At 48.3% G+C, this 22,008-nt stretch overlaps 2 protein-coding genes across 2 annotated transcripts; both read right to left on the bottom strand.

The window, feature by feature from the left end:
* Positions 1-49: 49 nt before the first annotated feature.
* On the bottom strand, positions 50-7,354 carry CUEDC2 (CUE domain containing 2). Its single transcript, XM_010970987.3, has 9 exons — positions 7,200-7,354; positions 1,928-2,014; positions 1,443-1,586; positions 1,286-1,347; positions 1,063-1,199; positions 795-977; positions 598-659; positions 451-511; positions 50-373 (listed from the first exon to the last, which is right to left on the bottom strand). Exons 2-9 carry the CDS (start codon positions 1,999-2,001, stop codon positions 227-229), a joined length of 870 nt encoding a protein of 289 aa, XP_010969289.1. The 5' UTR covers positions 2,002-2,014; positions 7,200-7,354; the 3' UTR covers positions 50-226.
* A 2,998-nt stretch (positions 7,355-10,352) lies between these two features.
* C11H10orf95 (chromosome 11 C10orf95 homolog) lies at positions 10,353-20,909 on the bottom strand. The gene is made up of 3 exons (XM_045507439.2): positions 17,684-20,909; positions 16,671-17,414; positions 10,353-16,310 (listed from the first exon to the last, which is right to left on the bottom strand). The coding sequence occupies exon 2, from the start codon at positions 17,358-17,360 to the stop codon at positions 16,701-16,703; it is 660 nt and encodes a 219-aa protein (XP_045363395.2). The 5' UTR covers positions 17,361-17,414; positions 17,684-20,909; the 3' UTR covers positions 10,353-16,310; positions 16,671-16,700.
* Between the last annotated feature and the right edge of the window lie 1,099 nt (positions 20,910-22,008).

The following is a 22,008-nucleotide window of genomic DNA, read 5'->3' as shown; positions in this document are numbered from 1 at the left end:
CAGACAGACACAGTACCCCAGCTATGAAATGACAGAATGCACTCACATCTTCCCGGAGCTACCTTTACTGTCCCCATGGCAGCTCCAAGAGGAGGTTAACACTGTGGAGCAAGAATTAGGTAAAGAAAGGAACAGGAGTTTGGGTGGGCCCTGTATGGGGGTGTAGGGCTCCTGCATCCCTCTGGGATCTGAGCCTAGAAGGCTCGGGCAGAGTCTGGCAAGTGCCTCAGTGGAAGCGGTACTTTCTGGCTGGCTTGAGGTTGATGTATGTGGCCTTCATCTCCTCAGCTTCAGGGTTCCGCACATCTTTGAATCGCTCCCCTTTGGTGCTCACTATCTGGTTGTCGATGTACCGGATTAACTTCTTGGGGGCCTGTCAGGCAATAACGCATTGAGTAACAGAAGACAGTTGGACCCACTCCACACCCCTAGCAGCCCCAACTGTCTCACCTCCTTGGGAGCCATGGGCCGGTGAATCTTCTGATCTTCTGCACTATCCACCATCATGTACCTGCCAAAAACTAGCTGGGTAAAACTCCTGTCATTCTGGGGAGACCCTCTAAGGGCCCAGCCCGACCCAGCCCAGCCCAGACTCACTTCTGCAGGATGAAGGACTTCAGCTCATCCTTCTGGGGGCCTCTGAGTTGCCTGGGCAGGTCCTGCAGAGAAGGAAGCCCAGTCTAGGCCCTAGGGCACCAGTAGGAGAAGCAGATGGGGATAGGCTAGGGGCGGGGGCTTACTAAGGTGGAACATAGCTCAGGTTACATGTGGTGCGGGGGTCTAGCAGAGGATACCTGGTTGGGGCCATCCCAAGCTGGAGGCCCCTCCTCCTTCCCCTCTACCAGCATCTGCACAGCTTCTTCCAAGTCTCCCCGAGCTTTGGCCAGAACCCACTGGGCCTGCTCCACCGAACAGGTAGGGAACACCTCCAGGAGTACATCCACCCCCGGCAGCAGCTCCTCCTCAGTGCCGGCTGCCTGTGGGCATAAATGTTGACAAAAGGTAATACTTCCTCTTTTCCTGCCCCCCAGCTCCCTCACTGGTAACCTCCTCTACCAGTACCTCATCTTGGGTATCCCCAGCAGCAGCAGCAGCAGGAGAAGACCTAGTCTCTTCTTTAAGCTTTTCAGGCCTCTGCAAGGGCTCTGGGGATATGGATACCTGACTTTGGACATCAGAGCTCTTTGGTTGCAGGTTCTCTTAAAAAGGCAGAGAGAGCAACAGGTTTGCCAGGGCTTTGGGGATGAGGGTTTGAGTCACCCAAATGCCTGATTCCCAGACTCACCTTTGTTCCTGGCACCACTCAACTGCCCTGAGAGCTTCTGCATCATGTCCCCTATTGTACCCCTGAAAAGACAAGGGGGGTGATAAGAGGACAGCTATGCCCACCCTCCACGATCAGCCAGCTCCCCCACCCTCTCTTGGCCCCAGCCAGGCCCCACCTTGGGATGTGGGCGAAGCCAGGCACATAGGCCTCCATCATTTCAGTGAAGGCCTCCATATCAAAGTTCTCCTCTGATGGGCCTGAGGGACCCAGGTCCTCCAGGACCCCAAGCACGTAGGAGAAGATGACTTCATCCAAGCCGCTGTAGGAAGGAAACAGGACAAGCCCTGTTACCTCCAGCATCCCTACCTAGCCTGGAACTCTAGCCCTTGGCTTCATGGGGTCCATGAGCCAGACAGTAAGCCTTAAAGCCAGAGAGTATCCCACCCTCCCTCAGAGCCTTGGTTTCCCATTTGGTCAACAAGGGTGACAGGAACAGGTTGAGAGGTAAGGCCATACCAGCAAATCAAAATCAGTACCCCCACATCAGGAATAGGGCTGAGTAGTTCCCACCCCAGTCTTTCCATTGGCCAGGGCCCAGAGTACTGACCAGCAACTCCAACCCTGGCCCAACCATGATCCCTCTAGGAGGGCAGCTTCTACCTGAGGTCAGCTTCTGGAAGGTGCATCTGGACAAAGGCCAGGAGGGCTGCGCTGACAATCCTCTCCAGCTCCATGCTCTCTCCTCTTCTGAAGGGACACAAGATGGAGGCTTGTCAGGCCCTCTTCTGCCTCCCTCTACTCACTAGGTCCAGGGGCAGCCAGCTCCTCCCTCCTGCCCTGCTGTGAAAACCATTTGTTGACACTGCCCATAGCCTCTAGCTCTCCAGCTCTCCAGCCCTCCCCCGCTCTCTCAAGCAGAGCTACAACCCCTCCCTGTCTATCTCTCCACCTCCTCCAGCCTGAGACAGGGCAGGACACTGTCTCAGAAGAAAGTCTCCAGAGTGGAGGTTTCCCTCACCCCACCCCGTGACCTCTTCCCATCTCCCCACCCCATTCCCAAGCAATAGGCCCAGACCCTCTGGCAAGAAGCCAAGGTCTTGGGGTCACATGCCTCCTGGCTGAGGAATCCCATCATTGAGAGAGCCATTTGGCCCCCAAGTCCAACCACAAGGGGCCCATTGTCCAGCCCCTCTAGGCACAGGCTTCAGGACTGAGCACAGCCATTCCCCCAACCAGAATGGGCCACCCACCTTCTGCACAAAGGGGCTTTTCTGGCTCTGGGGCCCAGATAGAAGGAGAGGTCTTTCATGAATTCTCTCTTCCTGCCCAGTCCTTGCCCTTCTAGCAGCTTGGGGCTATCTATAGAGGGCTTTCCCTCCTCCTTCCCAAGGCCTGTGGAGCCCTACATGATCTGGCCTTTGCTTACCTCTCCAACTTCACCACTCCCTCCTTGCTCACTCTACTCCCGCCCCACCAGCCTCCTTGCTGTTCCTCAAACTTGCCCAGCTTCTTCCTACCTATCTCCTCCAGATATCCACATGGCTGACCTCTCATTTCCGCCAGGGCTCTGCTCAAATTGTGCCTCCACAGAGACGTTCCCTGACTAACCTACCAAACAAGCATCCTCATACTCCCCAATCCCTTACCCCACTTTATTTTCTATACAGCATATAATACAGCTTAATGTTATTTTATGTTGATTTGCCTATTTTCTACCTTCCCCGATGGAACATAAGCTCCAAGAGGGAGGTGTGTGTGTGTGGGGGGGGAGGCTTTGTCTTATTCATTGGTATAGCCCTAGCACCTAGAAAAATGCCCACACTTAGTCAGTGCTTGATAAATATTTATTTACTTATTTCATTCCCACCTATATGTTTTTGACTCCCTAAAGTCTCTATTTGGGAGTCAGGAACACGTAGGTGGTAATGAACTGCTCCAGACACATAGGTCCAAATGTCAGCTCATCATGTCACTCAGAAGACTCAGGGGCATCTCAAATTCCACCTGCCCCAAACTTACTATATCCTCCCCATCTGTGCACACCTCCCTCCAAACATGCACCTCCTCTTGTTTCACTGAGTGACACAACCATTCACTCACTCAGCTGCCAAACCTGAAACCTGGGGGTTACCCTTGATTTCACCCTCTCTCAACCCCACCTGCTACAATCAGTCAATCACCAAGTCCTGTTGATTCTATTTCCTTACTATTCTCCATTCTCTCCCCTTCTCCCCAGCTTCAGTCTGCCTTCTGCTTCAACCTCTCTACTAAAATTTCTCAGGCTAAGGTTATGAGTTGCTTCTTCAGGTTTTGGTCTAAATATGAGCTTGCCAATATTACTTGGTTTTGGTCTTAAAAAAGAAAGATGCGGGGGAGGGTATAGCTCAGTGGTAGAGTGCATGCTTAGTATGCACGAGGTCCTGGGATCAATCCCCAGTACCTCCATTAAAAAATAAATATATAAAACTAATTACCTCCCCCACAGAAATTTTTTTTTTAAAAAAGGTAGAAAGGAAGAAAGGAAGGGGAAGAGAAGAAAAAGGATAAAAGAGAAGAAGGCAATTTCTTATGGTTTCACCTAATATTTGCCCGTTCAGGCAGCATCAATACTGGTCTCGGAGTATCATGCCCTCCTGCTTCTCTTCTACCTTTCTGGCCATTTCTTCCCAGGCTCCCTCCTCTGGCCTTCTCTCCTCTGCTTCCCTCTAAATGTGGCAGCAAAGCTCAGGCTCAGCACTGCTCCTCCTCCCTCCTCAGTCTGCACCTTCTCTCTCTGGAAGATCTCATCTGGGCCCACATCTTCGTGTACCAGCTCCATGTCACCATTTCCCAAATGTCCAACCCTCCAGTTCAGTCTCCTCCTCTGAGCTACACACTTGTACATCTATGTCTCTGATACCTCCAGATGGACGACTTAACATGTCCCAAACTGATGTTCTCCCGTCTTTTAGTCCTCCAAGGCTGTCCTCAGTATATGTATGTCCATGCACTCAACTGTTCCTGCCACAAGTCTGGGGATTATCCTTGACACCATCTTACCCCTTGCCTTCTACATCCAGTCAGTTACCAAGCCCTGACCATTATCTCTCAACACATCTACTTCTCTCCATCTCTACTCCCACTCTGCTCCATTTCTTGCCTTAACTGCAAGAGCTTCTTAACCCTCCTCCCTACCACCATCCTTCGCCCAACAACCTATTCTCCACAAAGGTCACTGTTGTATGATATTTACCAAAAATCATGTTTTTCCTGCTTAAAACCTATCAATGACTTCCCACTTCCCTCCAGATAAGTCCAGATTCTTTTTGTGGCCTTCGATTAAGGGCCTTACCCCTGCCTACATCTCTCCAGTCTCACCATGTATCACACCTTCCCTGGATCACTCCCCTCCACCCTGGCTTGTTTTCAGCTTGTCAGTACTCCAACTTTTTCATGGCATTGGTCTTTACATGAACTGCTTCCTCTGCCTGGGTGACCTCCCACCTCTACCCCTTCACATGCTAACTCCTCCACCTTTTAGGTTTCAGTTTACAATTTCCTTCAAAGGATGCTGCCCCTGACCCTCTAGGACTGGTTTAGTCCCCTTCATCTTACACCCTCATTGCAGACTGCACTTTTCCTTACTTAGCACCTTTCACAGCTATAATTTTAAAATGATTGAGGCAATGCTGAATGTTTCTTCCACTTGTTTTATGAGGGCAGGGACTAGACACCTGGCTTGTTCATCAATGTACACTCAGTGTCTCCCGTGAAGTAGACACTGAAACAGTTACTCCCCGCTGTACAAATGAAGAGACTGAAGCTCAGTGTGTTTAATGACTTTCCCAAAGTCCCCTGGCTTGACTGCGGTAGTCAAGAGATAAATCTAGGACACCTAGTTGAGTGTATGTTCTAGGGCCCACTCTGGGGATGGGAGGATATCAAGACTTCCAAGTGGGTTGAGACAAGAATACTATCTATAATCACAGTTCCCTGGCTCCCTGAGTGGGAACACACAGTTGCTGTGACAGCACGCGGTCACTTTGGACAGCAGGACTGAGAAGCCCTATACTGCCAGGGAGAGGCCAGCCTCTTGCTCCAGACCCTAGCATGGGCCCTGGGGAGGAGCAGAACTGCTCAGACCAGGCATACCAGATTCCATCATGCAGCTCCCCCTATGGAGACCTACGTCCACCCTGGGTTACACTAAATCCTGGCTGCTATCAGTAGCTTGCCAACCTCTGCTGGGACAAAGGCCCATGGATGCTGCATGAAAGCCCAGTTTCTAGAGAAGAAGCCCTCAGGAATGTGTCTGATGCCTCCTAGGTTTCTAACCAAGGTCTGAGGGCCAGGCAGTTATCATTGGGAAACACCTCACTGTGCCCAAATAAAAGTCTTTCCTCTCCTGAGCTTTTGCTGTAGCATGTCTCCTAAGGGAACATCCCCCTTCCTCCATTTTTAGAAACTTTATTCAGCCTTCAAAGCTTGCCACTTCTTTCTTTCACCCTTCTCCATCCCTTAGGCTTCCTCAGCATTTTTTTCCTACTAAGAGGCTTCTAATATTTTGCCTCTATAGTCCTTGAAGCTGTAGCCTGAGCAGCCAACCTTCTCCACGGTTAGAACGTGATTTCCATGAGACTTTTTAAATTCTGGACATAGTCCACAGAACCCCATTACTTCCTGGGGGCTCCAAATCAGGGCTCACTGGTTAGTGGCACCCATGAAATGTGATTGTCATCCTGCCATGAGTCCTGTCTCAACATCTCTAATAACAGTAATATTTAACACTCACTGACTGCTTACAGTGTGCCAGGGATTGTTCTATGCACTTTACATGTACTCATTTAACTAATCCTCACAATTACCCTAAAATATAGAAACTAATATTATCATGCTATCTCAATTACCCAAAAGAAAACAGATGCACTGAGAAGTTAAGTAACTTGCCCAGGACCACACACTAAGTTAACGGCGGATTTACACCCAGGCAGTCTGGCTCCAGAACCCTCACTGTAAACCGCCACTATATCACCTCTCATGATGCAAACGGCGAGTCCCCAGTCTGTATTCTGATCCTCCTCTCCTGCTTGGCTGGCCCTCTTGCCTACCTCAGAATCTTTGCTCACACCATTCTCCCCACTCATTATGTCTTTTCCTTTGCCTCTCATTCTGCAGGACTCACTTTCTCCCTGCAGCCACCGCAGACTGCCCCATCCTCACTGCCCCCAGCTGGCCTCAGAGTGTCCCCGGGACCAGACACAGGCCAGGACTCTCCAGATGCTCCATTTAGGCCTGGACAAATTTCAGTGAGATTGGGGTGAAACGCTGTTCCCCTGGGGTGGGGAGGTGCTCAAGGTGAAAGGTGAACAGAAGGCCATGTGGGGGCAGGAGTCCTGGGAAGCAGTGTGGAGTAAGTCCTGGTGCACTCAGAGGCTCTAGAATCTAATGAGGTCTTCACTGCTTCCCCCAGCTCCTACGAAGCCAGGCTCCTGGGGCCCTAGACCCATAATGCAGGTGCCAGACGACATTATTGTCCCCTGACCCCCAAGTCAGCTCTCAGAGGCGCCAAGGACATTGAGGGGTACAGGAATTCTGGCATCCAAAGTCAGGCGGGAGCACAAATGGGGGGCAGGGAGCGGGAGCACAGGAAGTGGGACCACGATGATGGCCCACCCCTGAAGCGGGAGCTCCCTAAACAAACTAGCGGGGTACCCGTAAGGTTCACAATAGTGGGCCCAACGGCATAGGGATGAGGTTGCGGCCCTGGGGGACACATGACGAGGGAGGCCTGAGCAAGCTAGGATGTGCCATGATACAGGCCACAGAGAGAATCACAGATGGGGGTCCGGCGGGCCCCAAGGGGTGCTGTGGGGAGACACACAGAACAGGTACCCTGGGCCAAAGCTCTCCGCGACTCTCTTAGCCCTGGGCCGGGGCCTGGAGGGGAAATCACCTGCTCCGTCGGGCGCCGCCGGCGACTTGTCCCGCGCGGTGAAGCTCTCATCCCCCAGCCCCACCAACGAGATCAAAGGCGGGGCCCAGAGCGGATACTTTTCAGAAGCGCCGTGGTAGCCATTTTTAAGAAGGGCAAATGCCCATAACAGGGCGTGGCCCCTGAGGCTATTCTCATTTGTCCCAGAGCTTTGAATGGGCTCCCGCGGCGGCCATTTTTGTATAGGGTAAGGAGGAGTTAAGCGTGGGGATCCCTCCAATGGGTGGAGTCTCCGTGACTGCCCTCCTAATTCCTTGTCAGCTGCCCGACACCGAGAATATTTTGACCCCACCCAGTGACTTACCATCTGCATTATTTCCTTGCCCCAAAATCTCCCCTCTAAAATTCTATAGCTTTCCCGCTCCTCTCCTTGTCTCTCCCATCCTTCCACAGGGCCGTGGCTCCCTTGTTGGTTCTGGTGGTCCCTACTCCTAGACCTGGTGTTCTTCACCAAATCCCAGTGTCTCTCCCTCTTCTGTGCAGTCTAGATTAAAGCCCTGTCATCCATCAATCTTAGGTGCCGACTTTCTCACCATATTCTGTCCCCTTTGCACTCCTTTAACAGTGATGTTTCCCCAAGATTAGGGTTGGTTACAGGCTCTGGGTCTTGGGGCCGTGGAGCCTGGTTTGTATGGGGATCTGGGGTCGGAGGGCAGCAGGTGCTCAGAGTGAGGACTGATCTAAGTCCGGATCCAGGACGGCCAGCAGACCAAACCTACCCTAGTGCCTTCCTACCGGTGTTGGCAGGGCTTCTCATTCCGGACAGGACAGCTGAACTCCAGAACCCAGTAAGGCCTCGGCTGCTTCTTTCTGTTTCTGCTAGGGCAGCTTCCCAGTGCTACCGTATGGGGAAGCCCACAGCCTTCCCTTCCCAGGAAGCCTTCAGTGGGTCATGAGGGAAAGAGTTCCCTTCAAGGATAAGCTAGTCCACCCCCAGGCAGCAGAGATGAGCCCCCTTTCAGAGCTAGTCCCCTTATAGGGTGCTGGGGACCCAGAGAGTGTCCCTGCCTTCAGGAGCTCACAGCCCAAGGTAGAAAGTCCCATCCTCTCTTCTTCCCTATGGACTTGAGGCAGTGTCTAAATATGGACAAAAATGGGATCACTGCGCCTTTTTCCAGTCCTGTCCCTCACTGCAGACTCCCACCTCCCCACCAGGGTCCTCTGGCCTCAAAGAGAGCAAGTTGGATGCTAGGGAGAGGGGGCAGGAAAGGGGAGAGACGAAGGAGGGAGCACCTCTGGCGTCGTCGCGTCTCCCATAAAAGCACTGCTGCTGCCAGCCTGGCGCTGCTGGGGTTAATGAGGGGTGGGGTAACAGCCACTTTGAACTCTGGCCAAGCAGGCCCCTGGGAAGGGGGTGATGGGTAGCTGCCAGCCCTCTAAAGATTAGGCCATCTCACCACTCCCCAGCACCACCACCCCCAACCTATTGCACAATACTGATGTCTCGTCTCTCCCTATCACCCCCATTACGGGAATTTTCAGGTTTCCTCAATAAAGCTGTCCCTAGTCCCAGCCCAAGACCCTTGTGGCCATCCCAGAGGCTGTGCTTTCCATCTCCCCCACTGCTTGTTCCTTGAATGGCAGAGGGATGTAGCTACATATTATCACTGGAAGGAAATTCCTGAGCTTTTGCCAGGGAAGGAATGATGGGAAAGACTTCTTAGGGGCAGTCCCTCAATTCCCAACTCAAACTCCAGAGGGTCTCAATTCTGTGCAGCAGGGGTAAGGTCCTGGAGTCAGAGGACAGAGGGTGGGCTGAAGAGAGGGGAACCACCACAGACACAAGGACACACACAAACTGTAGGGCAGGGGCTCCAGGGAACACTTGTCCTGTTCAGCATTCCAGAGCTGGCCAGACCTTAAGCTCCCTCTGTCCCTTCAGGTCTCAGTCTCTCTCTCTCCACGGTGGAAACAAATTCTACCTACAGCTTTTGATGCTCCTTGAAGCCACAGGGGGTGAAAAAAGGTAGAGTGATACCTGCTCTCTCCCCATTCCCGCATAGGAATTTTGCAGCTGATACTGGATTTCCTCAGCTGATGGGAAAAACTGGAAGACTTTGCTGAAGCTTCTCCCAGCACATTAATTACCCATCATCCAACTTTAGAATGAGGAATTGGACTTGAATTAGGCATAAAGGGCAGATTTCCCAGAGATTAACATCAGAGAAAGAACCCAGCTGGCTGGTCTCAAGGTTGTGGGAGGGACTCAGAGACTGAGGTGAGGAAGGGGATGCTTCGAAGGATGGTGGGGCAAGAGGGGTGTCCCGGCTCCTGCTTGAGGTCAGAAAGGGTTCTCTGGGCAGGGTGCCCAGCCCTCCCACACCTTCCTTCCTTCTCAGAAGAGCCAGGATGGGGCGGGGGTGGGAGTTGGCTGGGGCGGGGTGGGGGCCCTATTTAAGGAGCAGTCTCTGAGAGCATCACTGCAGTTCCAGCTCCAGGAGGGAGAGAACAGGCTTCATGGGTGAGTGTGGGCCCCTTTCTCTTAATCAAGCAGGGTTGGGGTAGGGTGGCTCCTGAGCCTGCCGGCTTGCCTTTTCCTCTCCAGGGATAGGCTGCAGCTCTGCCCTGTGAATGGGAATAGCACTCCAGCCCTCAATTTAATGCTCTAGAAATCAAAGTATGTTTCAGGCAAATCTTTCTCTTCCACTCCCTTCTCTATCCCAGGTACTTCAGATCTCCACTTCAGGTGGGGAAATTTTTAGGGAGTTGGGATTCCTGGGCCTCTATCTTGGGGATCCACATTCGGGGGGGCCCCCTTCGGCTCAGGAATCCCCTCAGTCTCTAGAGGGATGTCCTTCTCAGTGTACATGTTCTGGCTTTTCCTCCAGCCCCTTGCCCATCCAGTCATCTGGCCCCACCAGAAGCACATCTGGACAGGAGGTGATGGAACTAATTCTGCAATGCCCATAGAACCCCTACCAAGGCCCTGAGCACCATCCCCTCGTATCCTACATCAATATCCTGTTGGAATTTAGAAAAAATTACTTGCCTCTGTCCCCAGCTATGGGCCCCTATTTTCAGCTCCAAGCTCAGATCCTCTGTGGGTTAGGAGGAATCTTGAGATTCCAGATTCCTCATCTGACCTATCCTGGGAATGGGAGAAAATTCACAGAAGACAGCATGGGAAGGCAGCATCAAGGCTGAGAGAACTTTGGCCACCTGGCTCTGAGAACTGAATTCCATAGGCTGTGAGCTATAGCAAATGCCCTAGGGACTCAGTTCTGGTGCCCGCTGTGCCGTACCTTCGATACTGAGACTACGGGGGAGCTGCTGGCTCAGGCTCACGGCGTCCCAGCCAGGCGCTCCAGGCATCCATCCTGCCACCGGCGAGATCTTTTAATAACTTCAACTTGGGCTACTCTTTTTGTCAAAGACTTCAATGGCTCCCCCACATTCCTTACCTTGTCATTAAAATCTTTCAAATATGGCCTCCACTTACTTTCAAGCCTTATCTTCCACTGCTCCCTGGTTATAACCTGCCCTCCAATGAAACCCTGCTACTTGCTGCTCCTGCTGCCATGCTTTTACTCATGCTGATCCCTCCTTAGTTCTTCTCAGGACACCTCCTTCCCATTGCTCTCTGTTGGAATCCTATACATCCTTCAAAGCCTCTCTGAGATGCCTCTTAGAAGAAGCTTCTCCAACCCCACAATGGTGCATATGATCTCCTACAAATCCTCCACACTCCTCTTCCAGTGGGGCTCAATTCCTGAGTCCCAGAGGGTCTAGTCCAGTGTTCCGCACATAGTTGCTGTTCAATAAATGTTCCCTGCATTTTGCTGAGGGTGTCTCATGTATGAAGAGACAGTGTGGCCTAGCGGTTAAGACTATACAGATGTCCCAGGTGCATTCTCCGTGTGTGCCCTTAGGTAAATTGTTAACTTCTATTGGCCTCAGTTTCCTGATCTGTAAATGGGAAAGTAGTTCCAACCACATCAAGGTGAAGATTAAATTAAATGATAGTTTCTGTACAGGGCTTTAGCACAGTGCCTGCACATAGAAAGTTCTCAGTTAAGTGTGTGAGGTTATGGTTCTTCTTATCCCCCCTTAAGTAGAATGTGAGCTACCCAGCTGGGAGGCATGATAGGGCTTAAAATTGGTCAGACAGGGTTGATTGAGGGAAGGGCTCCTAACCAGATGCCACAGCTGGGTAAGGCTAGGCAAGGCAAGGAGGACAAGGCCATCAGGACCAGGGTTTGGTGGCCCAACCCCTGCTGGGATCTAGAAGCTCCGGATTCTCACCTACTGTGTGACCTTGGGTGAGTCACTCCTTCTCTCTGGCCTCAGTTTCCCAGCATAAGGTAAATTGAGGGGGTTGGACCAGGTGAACAGCAAGGTCCCTGGCAGCCCAGATGTTTTATGAGTTCTAAGCTTCTCAGGATTAAGTTCAGAGAAAAGATCAAAGGAAGAAACATCTAGTCTCCCTGTAGGGTTTCCTTACACCCATAGGGCTGGAGTAAGCACTGGGATTTGGAAGTAATGGCATGCTGGACTGAGCTGGGTGGCAGCACCTCCTTCAAAAAGCCTGTAATCAGAGGCCTCCTCCCTCACTGGGGCAGTGGGATAGGGGTAAATTGTGTGAAGCCTCTGGGCATTACCAGGGCATAAGTGGAAGGGAAGAGGAGCAAAAGGGATCCTCAGAGATGGGGAAGTTGAGACTTCAAGGGTCTGGACCTGAGAGGATAGAGAAGAAAGGGAATTCAGAACACACCTTATTTGCTGTGAGACTCATGATTTACTTGAAACCTGCCCTGTTTCAAAAAAGGATTTGAGGAAGCTTACCAGTATGCAGACATTCTCCAAAATTAAAACATAAAATCTGTGAGATATTTTTATTTTTAGTTAGTAATTATTTCAAACTTACAGAAAAGTTGCCAAAATAGTGCAAAGAACTCTTGCTTACCCTTCTACCAGATTCACCAATTGTTAACCTTTTGCCATGTTGCTTCTCTAATCTATAGTCCTTATTCAGATCTTGCTACTTGTCCCAATACTGTCCTTCACAACAATTTTAATTCTGGTCCAGGATCCAAAACAGGATCATGCACTGCATTTAGTTTTCATGTCTCTTTAGTTTCCTTTGACCTGAAACAGTTTCTCAGCTTTCCTTTGTCTTTTATGACATTGACAGTTTGGAACAATTTTCTCTCAATTTAGGTTTATCTTATGCTTCCTCATAATTATGCCTTGCTGCTGAATTGATGTTGTGTTTTCTCAGGTTAACATATCAGAAAGCTTATGATGTCGATTTGTTTCTGCTAAAGAAAAAACTTTAAAGTCGCTCGTTAAAGACGGTAAGAAAGACTTTGCTTAAGAGGGACTCCTGCAATGGGATTAAAGTCTTATCTACCAGTTTTCCCTATTGTGCTACCAGGTTACTATTTTTAAATTTGTACTTAATAAACATCTCATTGGAACATATTTTGAAATGATATAAATATCTGGTTTCTCATGGTTTCAGCCATTAGTTTTAATATCCAGGAATAAGTCTCACCTCAATCAATTAGTATTATGATGACTGGGAATGGTGATTTTCTAATTTCATTATTCCTTCTACTGTAAGGAAGAGCTTTCCTTTCATATGTATTTATTTAGTTAATATTTGTATGGACTTATGGATCCTTGTTTTATTCAGTAGGTTATAATCTGTTACTGTAATTATTTGTTTTGATGCTGAAATTGTCCCTGATTTGTTCAAAGTCCCTTCAAGCTGGCTCCTTTGTTCTTTTGACATTTTTGAGGAGTCCTTTATTTTCTGGCACAAGTTGTTCCAGGCTTATCTTGAACATTCCCTGCCACAGCCTTGGAATCAGCCATTTTCCCAAGGGGACAGGCTCCTTTTAGTGGAGAACGGAATTTAGAACCAAAAATCTGGGCACTGGCTGTGCTTGATGCTACTGGGGTGTCTGTTCAGTGACTGAATTTCTAATTCTAAGACTTTAGATTCCACAGTTTAATACTTGTATATGTGAACAAAGATGCATATTCAAGGATGTTTATTTTCTCATCATCCTCACTAACTCCAAATAAGACCAAGCCATTATCTTTATTTTTTGCCCATATTACTTCCAAAGCCTCCTAACTGGTCTATTTCCACCATGGTCCCTCTACAGTCTCTTTCCTGCACAATGTCCAAAATAATTTTTTAAAAACCTGATCCCATTTCCCCCTGCTCATAACTCTCTATCTCTAAGAAGAAAATCCAAAAATCTCTGCGTGGCTTCAAGGTGCCACAGGATCGAGCTTCATCTCTAACCTCATTAACTGTCACTTTCCCACTCACTCACAGGACAAGAACACTCCAGCCACAAGGTTGTTGTACTTGCTTTTCTCCCCCAGGTATTCAAATGGCTTGTAAAGGTCTTTATTAGGTCTCTACTCAAGAGTCACCTCTTCAGAGAAGCCTTCCCTAACCATCCTATTGAAAACAGCACTCCATCACTTATCACTATTTGTCATTACATTGTGTATTCACCCATTTGCTTGTTGTCAGTCTCTTTCTCTACATTATACCTCTAAAGTAAGCTCCCTCACGGCAGGGAGTTGTTTGGTTTTCTCCTGTAATGTCAGTGCCTAGAATACTGCCTGGCAGGCATATTGTGGGTTCCATGCCTGTCAAGTGAATGAAGATAATTTTCACTCCTCGGGGACTTTACACTCACCATGCCCTCTACCTGGCTTCCTCTCACACTTTTCTCTGCATGGCTAGCTTCTTCATATTTTTTAGATTGCAGCTTAAATGTCACCTCCTCACAGAAGCCTTCCCTGATTACCTTATTCTAAGTTCTGCTACTCCACTCACATTTTCTATTTCAGCCTCTTAGTCGTACTTGTAACAACTGCTCTTTATCTATTTGCCTGTTGCCCCATCCCCACGTCTCCCTACTAAAATGCAAGCTCTGTAAGTACAGAGACTGCCAGAGTTGTTTCATTCACTACTGTATCCTCAGGGACTAGAGCAATCCCTGGCAAATAAAAGGCACTCAAGAAATCCGTTGGGTGGACTTTCAATAGCTAAAAACTTTGGAAAGAACCCCAGTGCCTTTCTATGAGACTTTGGATTCTTCTGACTTCTCTCCTGCTCTCTGCTCTCCCTAAGCTTTTTCTTCCTCCCTTAGGGAAAACCTGGGGTCCAAAGCCCTTTTTGTTTGAGAAAAAGGAAAGGCCCTTTGCCATGTTCCCTAAAGATGACTGGATAGCTAAGTTTTACACCTTGACATGTTTTGGTGGAAGCAAGATTACAAAGAGTAAAGAAAATCTTCCTTCCTCTCTCCCTAAGTGGACATGGGAAGCTCCTGGGAGTCCATGAGAAGGGATGGGGTTGGAGTCATTCCTGGCTGTTTCCTCTCTTCTCCCTTCCACATGCTGGACCACCTCAACATATCCTGGCTCCAAGGGTAAGTCAGGGACAGAGCCGTGGAGAAAACCACCAAGAACTCTTGTAAGCAAGACCCAGTTTGGGGAAGTTCAGTGAATATGAAAATAAAAGCCATTTGAACTTCAAAAAAAAAAAAAACTTTGGAAAGAATCCAAATGCTATAAAATATTGGGTGGCTGTTAAAAGAGTAAGGTAACTCCATGTGCACTGGCAGGAAATGATGTCCAAGATATACTTAATGTAAAATGCCACAGACCAAACACTGTAATTCCTTTTATGTAATTAATACTATGTACAGAGAAAAAGAGGAAAAAATACTAGATTGGACCTCACAGTGATCATTTGAGGGTAAGGGATATTAGAAAAGATATTAACTTCCTATTTCACACATTTCTGTATTGTAAACTACTTTTTAAAAACAAACACTAACACTTCAGCACTTAATACATGCCAGACACTGTAGTAAACATTTTGTGTGTAGGATTTCATGGCATCTTCTCAATAACTTTATGAGATAGGTCCTAATACCATCATCCCCATTTACAAGGAGGAAATTGGTTCAGGAGCATTAAATTATTTACCTAAGGTCACACAGGAGAGCCATCACACCTTCCTGTGTTTTATAATTTAAAAAAAAAACAAGGAAGGAAAATAAGTTGGAGACTAGGGATAACAGTTCAGGACCCAGGTTTTACACAAAAATGCTAAGCAAATTTGGCTCTGAGCCCCCTAGAAACCAGGGCAAAGAGAAAACTATGATCAGTTATGAGATCCTTGGTACTTCAAAGATAAAAGCAAACAACTCATCAGGAGAAATATCTTTACCAAGTGCTGAGGTTTAACAGAACTTCTCTTTGAAGCTCATAAACACAGTAGTGTTCAATCAACTGATCTACAGCTTCAATAATATACCTGTAAACCCAGGTAGCTGTTGGCCAAATACAAATGGAAGTTCAGTAAAAGCAATTCCATGAGGAGCCAAATTTATACAGCCTAGGCATCAGATCTGGTGATCTGGCTAGACCCGTAGTTAAAACTGGATGTGTGGCCTAACCCTCTAGCAAACTCCTTGAATAGTGCAAATTCAGCCTATTAAAGACTGTTAGCAAGAATTAGGAAACAAGAAGTGACAATCATTTTAAATTTCAACCCTAGTAAATTTTCCAGGTAGGCCAGGTTTGTTTGATGCTTCTTTTACAGATGAAGAAACTGAGGCTCAGAGAGCCTAGTTACACGACTAGAAAATGTCTGAGCAAGCCCTAAATCTATGTCTTAGGCATCCCTTCTTCAGCCATGCCTGCTATCCACACTTCAACAAAATAGTTTGTGCCCTCAGAATCTCTCTGTGGGTGGTGGGCCTCAGGACCTAGGAGAGTGTCCTCCTGAACTGGGAGTGCTGGTTAAGAGGGCAGCTAGGTCCAGCCAGTGAGGAAGCACACTTTTTTCAGAGGTCCACTCTAATCCTCACCTCCCCAACTCCTGTACTCCAAGACAGGAAGTAAGGCTCACCTTACACTGATGAAGAAACTCTACAGGAACCATACCACAATAAAGGTGTTAAAAAAGAAAAAAGAAACACCCCCACCCCCAAACAGAATGATCTTGAAGCCTACAATTGACTTCGCTATTTATTCACTTTTCATTACAAGCTGGGGATAGGTGGGCCCTCAGCTTGAGGAGTTCCAGGAGCTTTCCTAGAGGGAGGAGAAGAAAAAGGGAAAGTGAGGGCTGACTGCCGGGCAGGCTTCAAAGGGAAAGAAGGGGAGGAGGAGGGAGTGGAAACGAAACAAAGGGTTCAGGCCCTCCTTCCACCACACACCCAGGCTTCCCAAGCAAAAGTAGAAGCAAGGAGTAATAGGACACCCACCCAGAGATGTCCTTGATCCCCCCTGGCCATTTCCCCACCAACTAGCAATAACCTGAGAGAAATCAAGTAAGTGCAGGAGGTGCGCGGTGGGGGAAGAAAAAGAAGAAGAAAAAACAAAACGAAACAGGTGACAGGTGCACCCAGCCACGGCGCACAGTTGCGGCGCAGCTGCAGCGTGCGTGCTCACCCGGGTCAGCCGCCGGGCCCCGCGGCGCCCTCAACTCAGGCCTTTACTCTTCTTTCGGCGGCCACGCTCCGCCGTTTCCGCCGCAGGACTGTCCTCGCCGCTGCCTCTGCTGGCGGGCGGGCGCAGCACGCGCCTCTCCACGCGGTACTCGGGCTCACGCAAGCGCGGCGCGCCCTGCACCAGGAACTCGCCGCCGCGGTAGGTGACGCGCACGTCAGTGCGCGGGTACGTGCCGTACACGCGCCGCAACTCCTGGCGCACGAAGTCCGGCAACTCGAGGCGTGGGCCCAGTGTGCGCTCCACGCGGCCCCAGCGCAGCTCAGCCTGCAGGGTGCCTCCCTCTGGCCACGGTGCCCAGACTTCGGTAGCCACCAGCCCTGCTGCCTCGGGTTCCTGCCGCAACGCCCGGTTGTAGCCGGGCGCGAGGAACGGCGGTTGTAGGGCGGCGGAGTAGGCCTGCGGAAAGGCCCAAAAGGGCGGCGCGACCGTCAGGGGCGCACTGACGCCGTGGAAGCAGTGGTATTCTTGCGGAGCCGCCCACCTCCTGGCGCTCAGATTCTGGGGCCGGCTGCAGAAGTTGTGGGCCTGGATGGGGGGCAGCAGCAGTGGGGCCGGCAGGTAGGTGTAGGTGAGGGGCTGCAGCAGAGGCCAGACGTCCTCCCCGGGAGCCAGGCAGCAGTATGTGTACATAGTCTGAAGCTCAGGTGGCAGGTATTGTCACTGGGGCCTCGTCCTGGTCCAGACCTGGGGTAGAGATGGGGGCTGGATACATTTTGTTCTTATCTCCACCACCGTCCCTGCAGCCTGGTAACCCGGGGTCTAGTTCACAGTAGGAGCCCCTGCGTGCGTGCCTATGGCTTTGAGGAACTCTTCCTAAGGAGTTCAGCTCCCACCTCACCTCTTGGCCCAGGAGTGGGCCCGAACCCCAGGCTCCCAGCAGGCAAGAAGCACCCAAGATGTTTTTACAAGCCCTCAGTCCTGAAATGCTCTTCCCAGGTAAGTTCCCCACTCACTTGTCTTCTATAGCCCAGGGGAGCTGGTGTCCAGCATTATTGGGAGCCGGAAAGGTCCAAGAGCGGGACTCCTTTCCACCACTTTTCAGTTGAGACATGCCCTGCCTTAGCCACACCTCTCCGTTTCCAGGCGAAGGGAAACACCTTGAGCTTTGGCCAGAGGCCAGCCAGCCTGTGTCTACGCTGGGTGAGCCTGCCGGTCATACTGGCCCCAACCTAGATCCTGAGGGCTGTCCTCAGGGATGCCCACAACATCACCGAGGACATCTCGGTGTCCTTTCCAATCAATTTAGCTCCCCATTCTCCACACCCTAATCCTCCCAACCCCTCCAAATGTGTTGAGTCAACCTAACATTTGATTGAAGCTCCTACACACAAGGCACTGAATCAAGTTGCTTATGAGCATCTAACTTCAAGTTTACATCAACCCTAGGAATGAGGTACTAATAAGTACTAATATTTTCCCCACTTCACATAGTAAGAAGCTACTTGCCTCAGATTTGGTACATAATAGATGTATTCTGTGACTGAGGCTTATGTAGGTTAAGTATCTTGTCCAAACTCACACAGCTAGTTATGCTAAGGACAAATTCAACCCCATGTCTGTCAAGACTACCAGAGGGGAAGGAGGGTGGAGGGATAAAGTGGGAGTTTGGGAGTTTGGGATTTGTAGATACTAACTACTATATATAAAATAGATAAACAGCAAGGTCCTACTGTATAGCACAGGGAACCATTCAATACCTTGTAATGGCCTATAATGAAGAAGAATATGAAAAGGAATATTTATGTGTGTATAACTGAATCACTATGCTGTACATCAGAAATTAACACATTGTAAACCGTCTATACTGAGATTAAATAAATTTTAAAAAGTCAAAATAAATTCCAGGAAAAAAAGGACTCATACTCTTAACATTAGCCTTATCACCAATCCATGCTGGGGCTTCTTTCAGACTAAATGACAGTCTTCTCCTCTAGAATGTACATAAGAACTTTTTTTTAAAGAACTTTTAATTTCTATTAGTCATATGAAGAACATGGTGATATCATTCTCATTTAATAGATAAGGAACGAGAGCCTCAGAAAAGTTAGGCCACTTTCCCAGGTTCACACAATTTATAAGTGACACAGTGGGATTTGAATACAATCCATCTGATGCCGAAGCCCAGAAGCTACTTGAGTGAAGCGAGAAAGACTGCTTCATTCAGAGAGGGTGAGCCCTGTCTGAGCTTCAGTCTCCTCTGGCTGCAGGTCACGACCCTCCACTTCTCTTCCCCAGTGGGGTGGTTAGTAGTTGCTGGATAATTAAAACGGATACCCTCTCCCAGCTGCTGGGCTGCCAGGCCATCATACTTTTCCTTCCCAGTCTTCTGTTGACTTAAGCAGCATCACTAGTAACCTGCACAGGTTCTCCTAGATTCTCAGCATACCTCAAAGCCCAGCTACCCTTTAGGAAGGTCCACACTCACCCTGGTGATGTCACATTTCTTTCTTCCTGATTGAGCTGCTTTCCCAACTCTAACTCAGGTCAGTGGCCTAGTGAGAACAGCAGCTAGGACTGAGCTAGGGTATCTACCTAACATCCTCTACCCCACAGCTCCCAGAAGAGAGTCGCCCTCTGTTCACTTTAAGAACTGGTCCCAGAACACAGTGGCCTTTGTTGGGGGAGGCCTCCCACCCCCAAAATGTCCACAGCCTAATCCTTGGGAAACTGCTAGTATGTTATACTATGTGGCAAAGGGAAATTAAGATTGCAGATGGTATTAAGGTAGTTAATTAGCAGTCCTTAAAATAAGGAGATTATCCTGGATTATCTGGCTGGGCCCAGTGTAATCACAGGAATCATGTGGAAGAGGGAGGCTGAAGAGTCAGTCAGAGTACGTGATTGAGAAAGAATCAACCAGCTATTGCTGGCTTTGAAGATGAAAGGGGGTCATGAGCCCAAGAATGCAGGGGGCCTCAAAGCTGGAAAAGGCAATGAAATGGATTCTTCCCTAGGTCCTCCAAAAAGGAATGCAATTCTGCCTTGTTTTTTGTTAATGAGACAGCATTCTAACCTCCAGAACTGTTAGATAATACATTTGTATTGTGTTAAGCAACTAAGTTTGTGGTAATTTGTTACAGAATCAATAGGAAATTAATAAACCTCCCCACTCCTATTTCTAACTTTGCCTCTTTCTCCAAATCCCAGCACTTGAGGAATGTCCAAGACTACCTGCAGACTGACCTCACCCCAAACTGGAGCTCAGTGATGGACCCTGTGGGACCGGCCAGTTTCTCCTCAAGGGGGTTTCGGTCATCCCTGGGTGGCAGATGGGGAGAGTGTGAGACCAAGCTCAAGTTGGAGCCTGGGACAGTGAAAAGCCTGTGTTTTAATATTGGTTCTGACATGCTTGCTGAAGACCTCTGCTGGTCTGTGAAGGGAATTTTCAGGAAAAATGAGAAAGATAAGGAGCAAGCTGTGAGTTTCTCAGCATTCATTCACCCTAATTCCAGTAACAGTCCCCACATTTTGGGGGTCCCACACTGTAGCTACTCTCATGAAAATGATTCCAGGGTAACTGGCTCTATTCCATCCTTAAGTTACCTGGTGATTTAGGGCTAAACCAGTCATCACTGTCATCCCTCTGGTCATAGTGATTGGTCTAGGGTAGCCATGTGACTCAATTTGAGCCAATGGGAGCCAAGCCCAGGGCTTTGTTCTCTTGCTGAATGGAGGGAAGTGCTCTCTCCCCTGGACAGAAATCTGAAAGAATGCAATTCTGTATTCAGAGATGAAGACGTATCTGAGCGTGGAGCCAAGGGTCTGAGAGAGAAATTGGGTCCTGATGATACCGTTTGAACCCTGGACTTTAAAGTTACATGAGCCAATAAATTCCTATTTTTCCTTTCCAGTTTTATTGAGATATAATTCATACATACCACTGTATAAGTTTAAGGTGTACGGCATGATGATTTGACTTACAAATATTGTGAAAGTATTACCACAATAGGTTTGGTTGACATCCATCATCTCAGATAGATACAAAAAAAGAAAAAAATTTTTCCTTGCAGTGAGAACTCTTGGGGTCTATGCTCTTAACAGTTTTCCAGTATACCATACAACTTTGGCCATTATGTTGTACATTACATCCTTAGTACTTATTTATCTTATAACTGGAAGTTTGTACCTTTTGACCACCTTCATCCAATTTCCCCTCTTCTCACCCCCCAATAAATTCCTTTCTTGCTTAATCTAGTTTGAGTGAAGTGTTTTTTAATATACATAACCAGTTGTGTTTACTTTATATAAACTTAACTACAGAAGACATAATGAAATGGGCATTTTAAAAATTACTAGGAAAAACTATCATGTTAGTCTTTAGAAAATGAAATGTTTGGGTTATTTTACTATGAAGTCTTCTGTTGTTTGCATCATTACACTAAATGCTTTTCCACTAGAATTTTATTATGAAAAATTTCAAAATATAACATCCTGAGTAGTTTTGTATCAGTGACCCCCCCTGATCAGAGGCTCTCTTGGGAGCAAAGTAGAGGATGGACTGGGGAGGAAAACTGACAACCAAAACAAGAGCAGGCGATGGAAAAAGAGACATGGATGTAGATTCACCTGGACTTGATGCCGTATAACTGCCTAGATGGAGAGGGTAGGATAGAGGTGGACACACATGTTCTTAGCTTGGTCACCTGGGTGGGTAATCAAGGCAATCAAGATAAGGAACACTAATAGGTGACTGCAAGTTGAGGAGGTGATTAGTTCAGGTGGGACATTTGGGGACCTATCCAGCAGCAGTTTTATATTCAGGCTAGAGATGGGAGGTGGGATAATCTTGAAGGAAAGGTATTAGGTGAAGTTACCAAAACAGCTGCTACCCTGGCTGTGTCATCATGGCTGCCAATTTGTTAGGTTCCACTTAATGCCTTTTGAGGGCAGTGATCTTGTTTGTTTTTTTAAATTGAGATACAGTTGATGTACAATATTATACAAGTTTCAGGTGTACAACATAGTGATTCACAGTTTTTAAAGGTTATCTTCCATTTATGGTTATTATGAAATGTTGGCTATATTCCCTGTGTTGTTCTATATATCCTTGTAGTTTATTTTATACATAGTAGTTTGTACCTCTTAATCCCTTACACCTATCTTGCCCCACCCCACTTCCTTCTCCCCACTGGTAACCACTAGTTCCCTGTATCTGTGAGTCTGTTTCTTTTTTGTTATATGCACTAGTTTGTTTTATTTTTTCAGATTCCACGTATAAATGAGGTCATACAGTATTTGTCTTTCTCTGACTTTTTTTTTAACTTTTTTTTCAGGGGGA

The sequence above is a fragment of the Camelus bactrianus genome, chromosome 11, assembly GCF_048773025.1.
Source record: "Camelus bactrianus isolate YW-2024 breed Bactrian camel chromosome 11, ASM4877302v1, whole genome shotgun sequence".
NCBI classification, from domain to species: domain Eukaryota; kingdom Metazoa; phylum Chordata; class Mammalia; order Artiodactyla; family Camelidae; genus Camelus; species Camelus bactrianus.
This window is presented reverse-complemented; position numbering and strand designations above follow the sequence as displayed.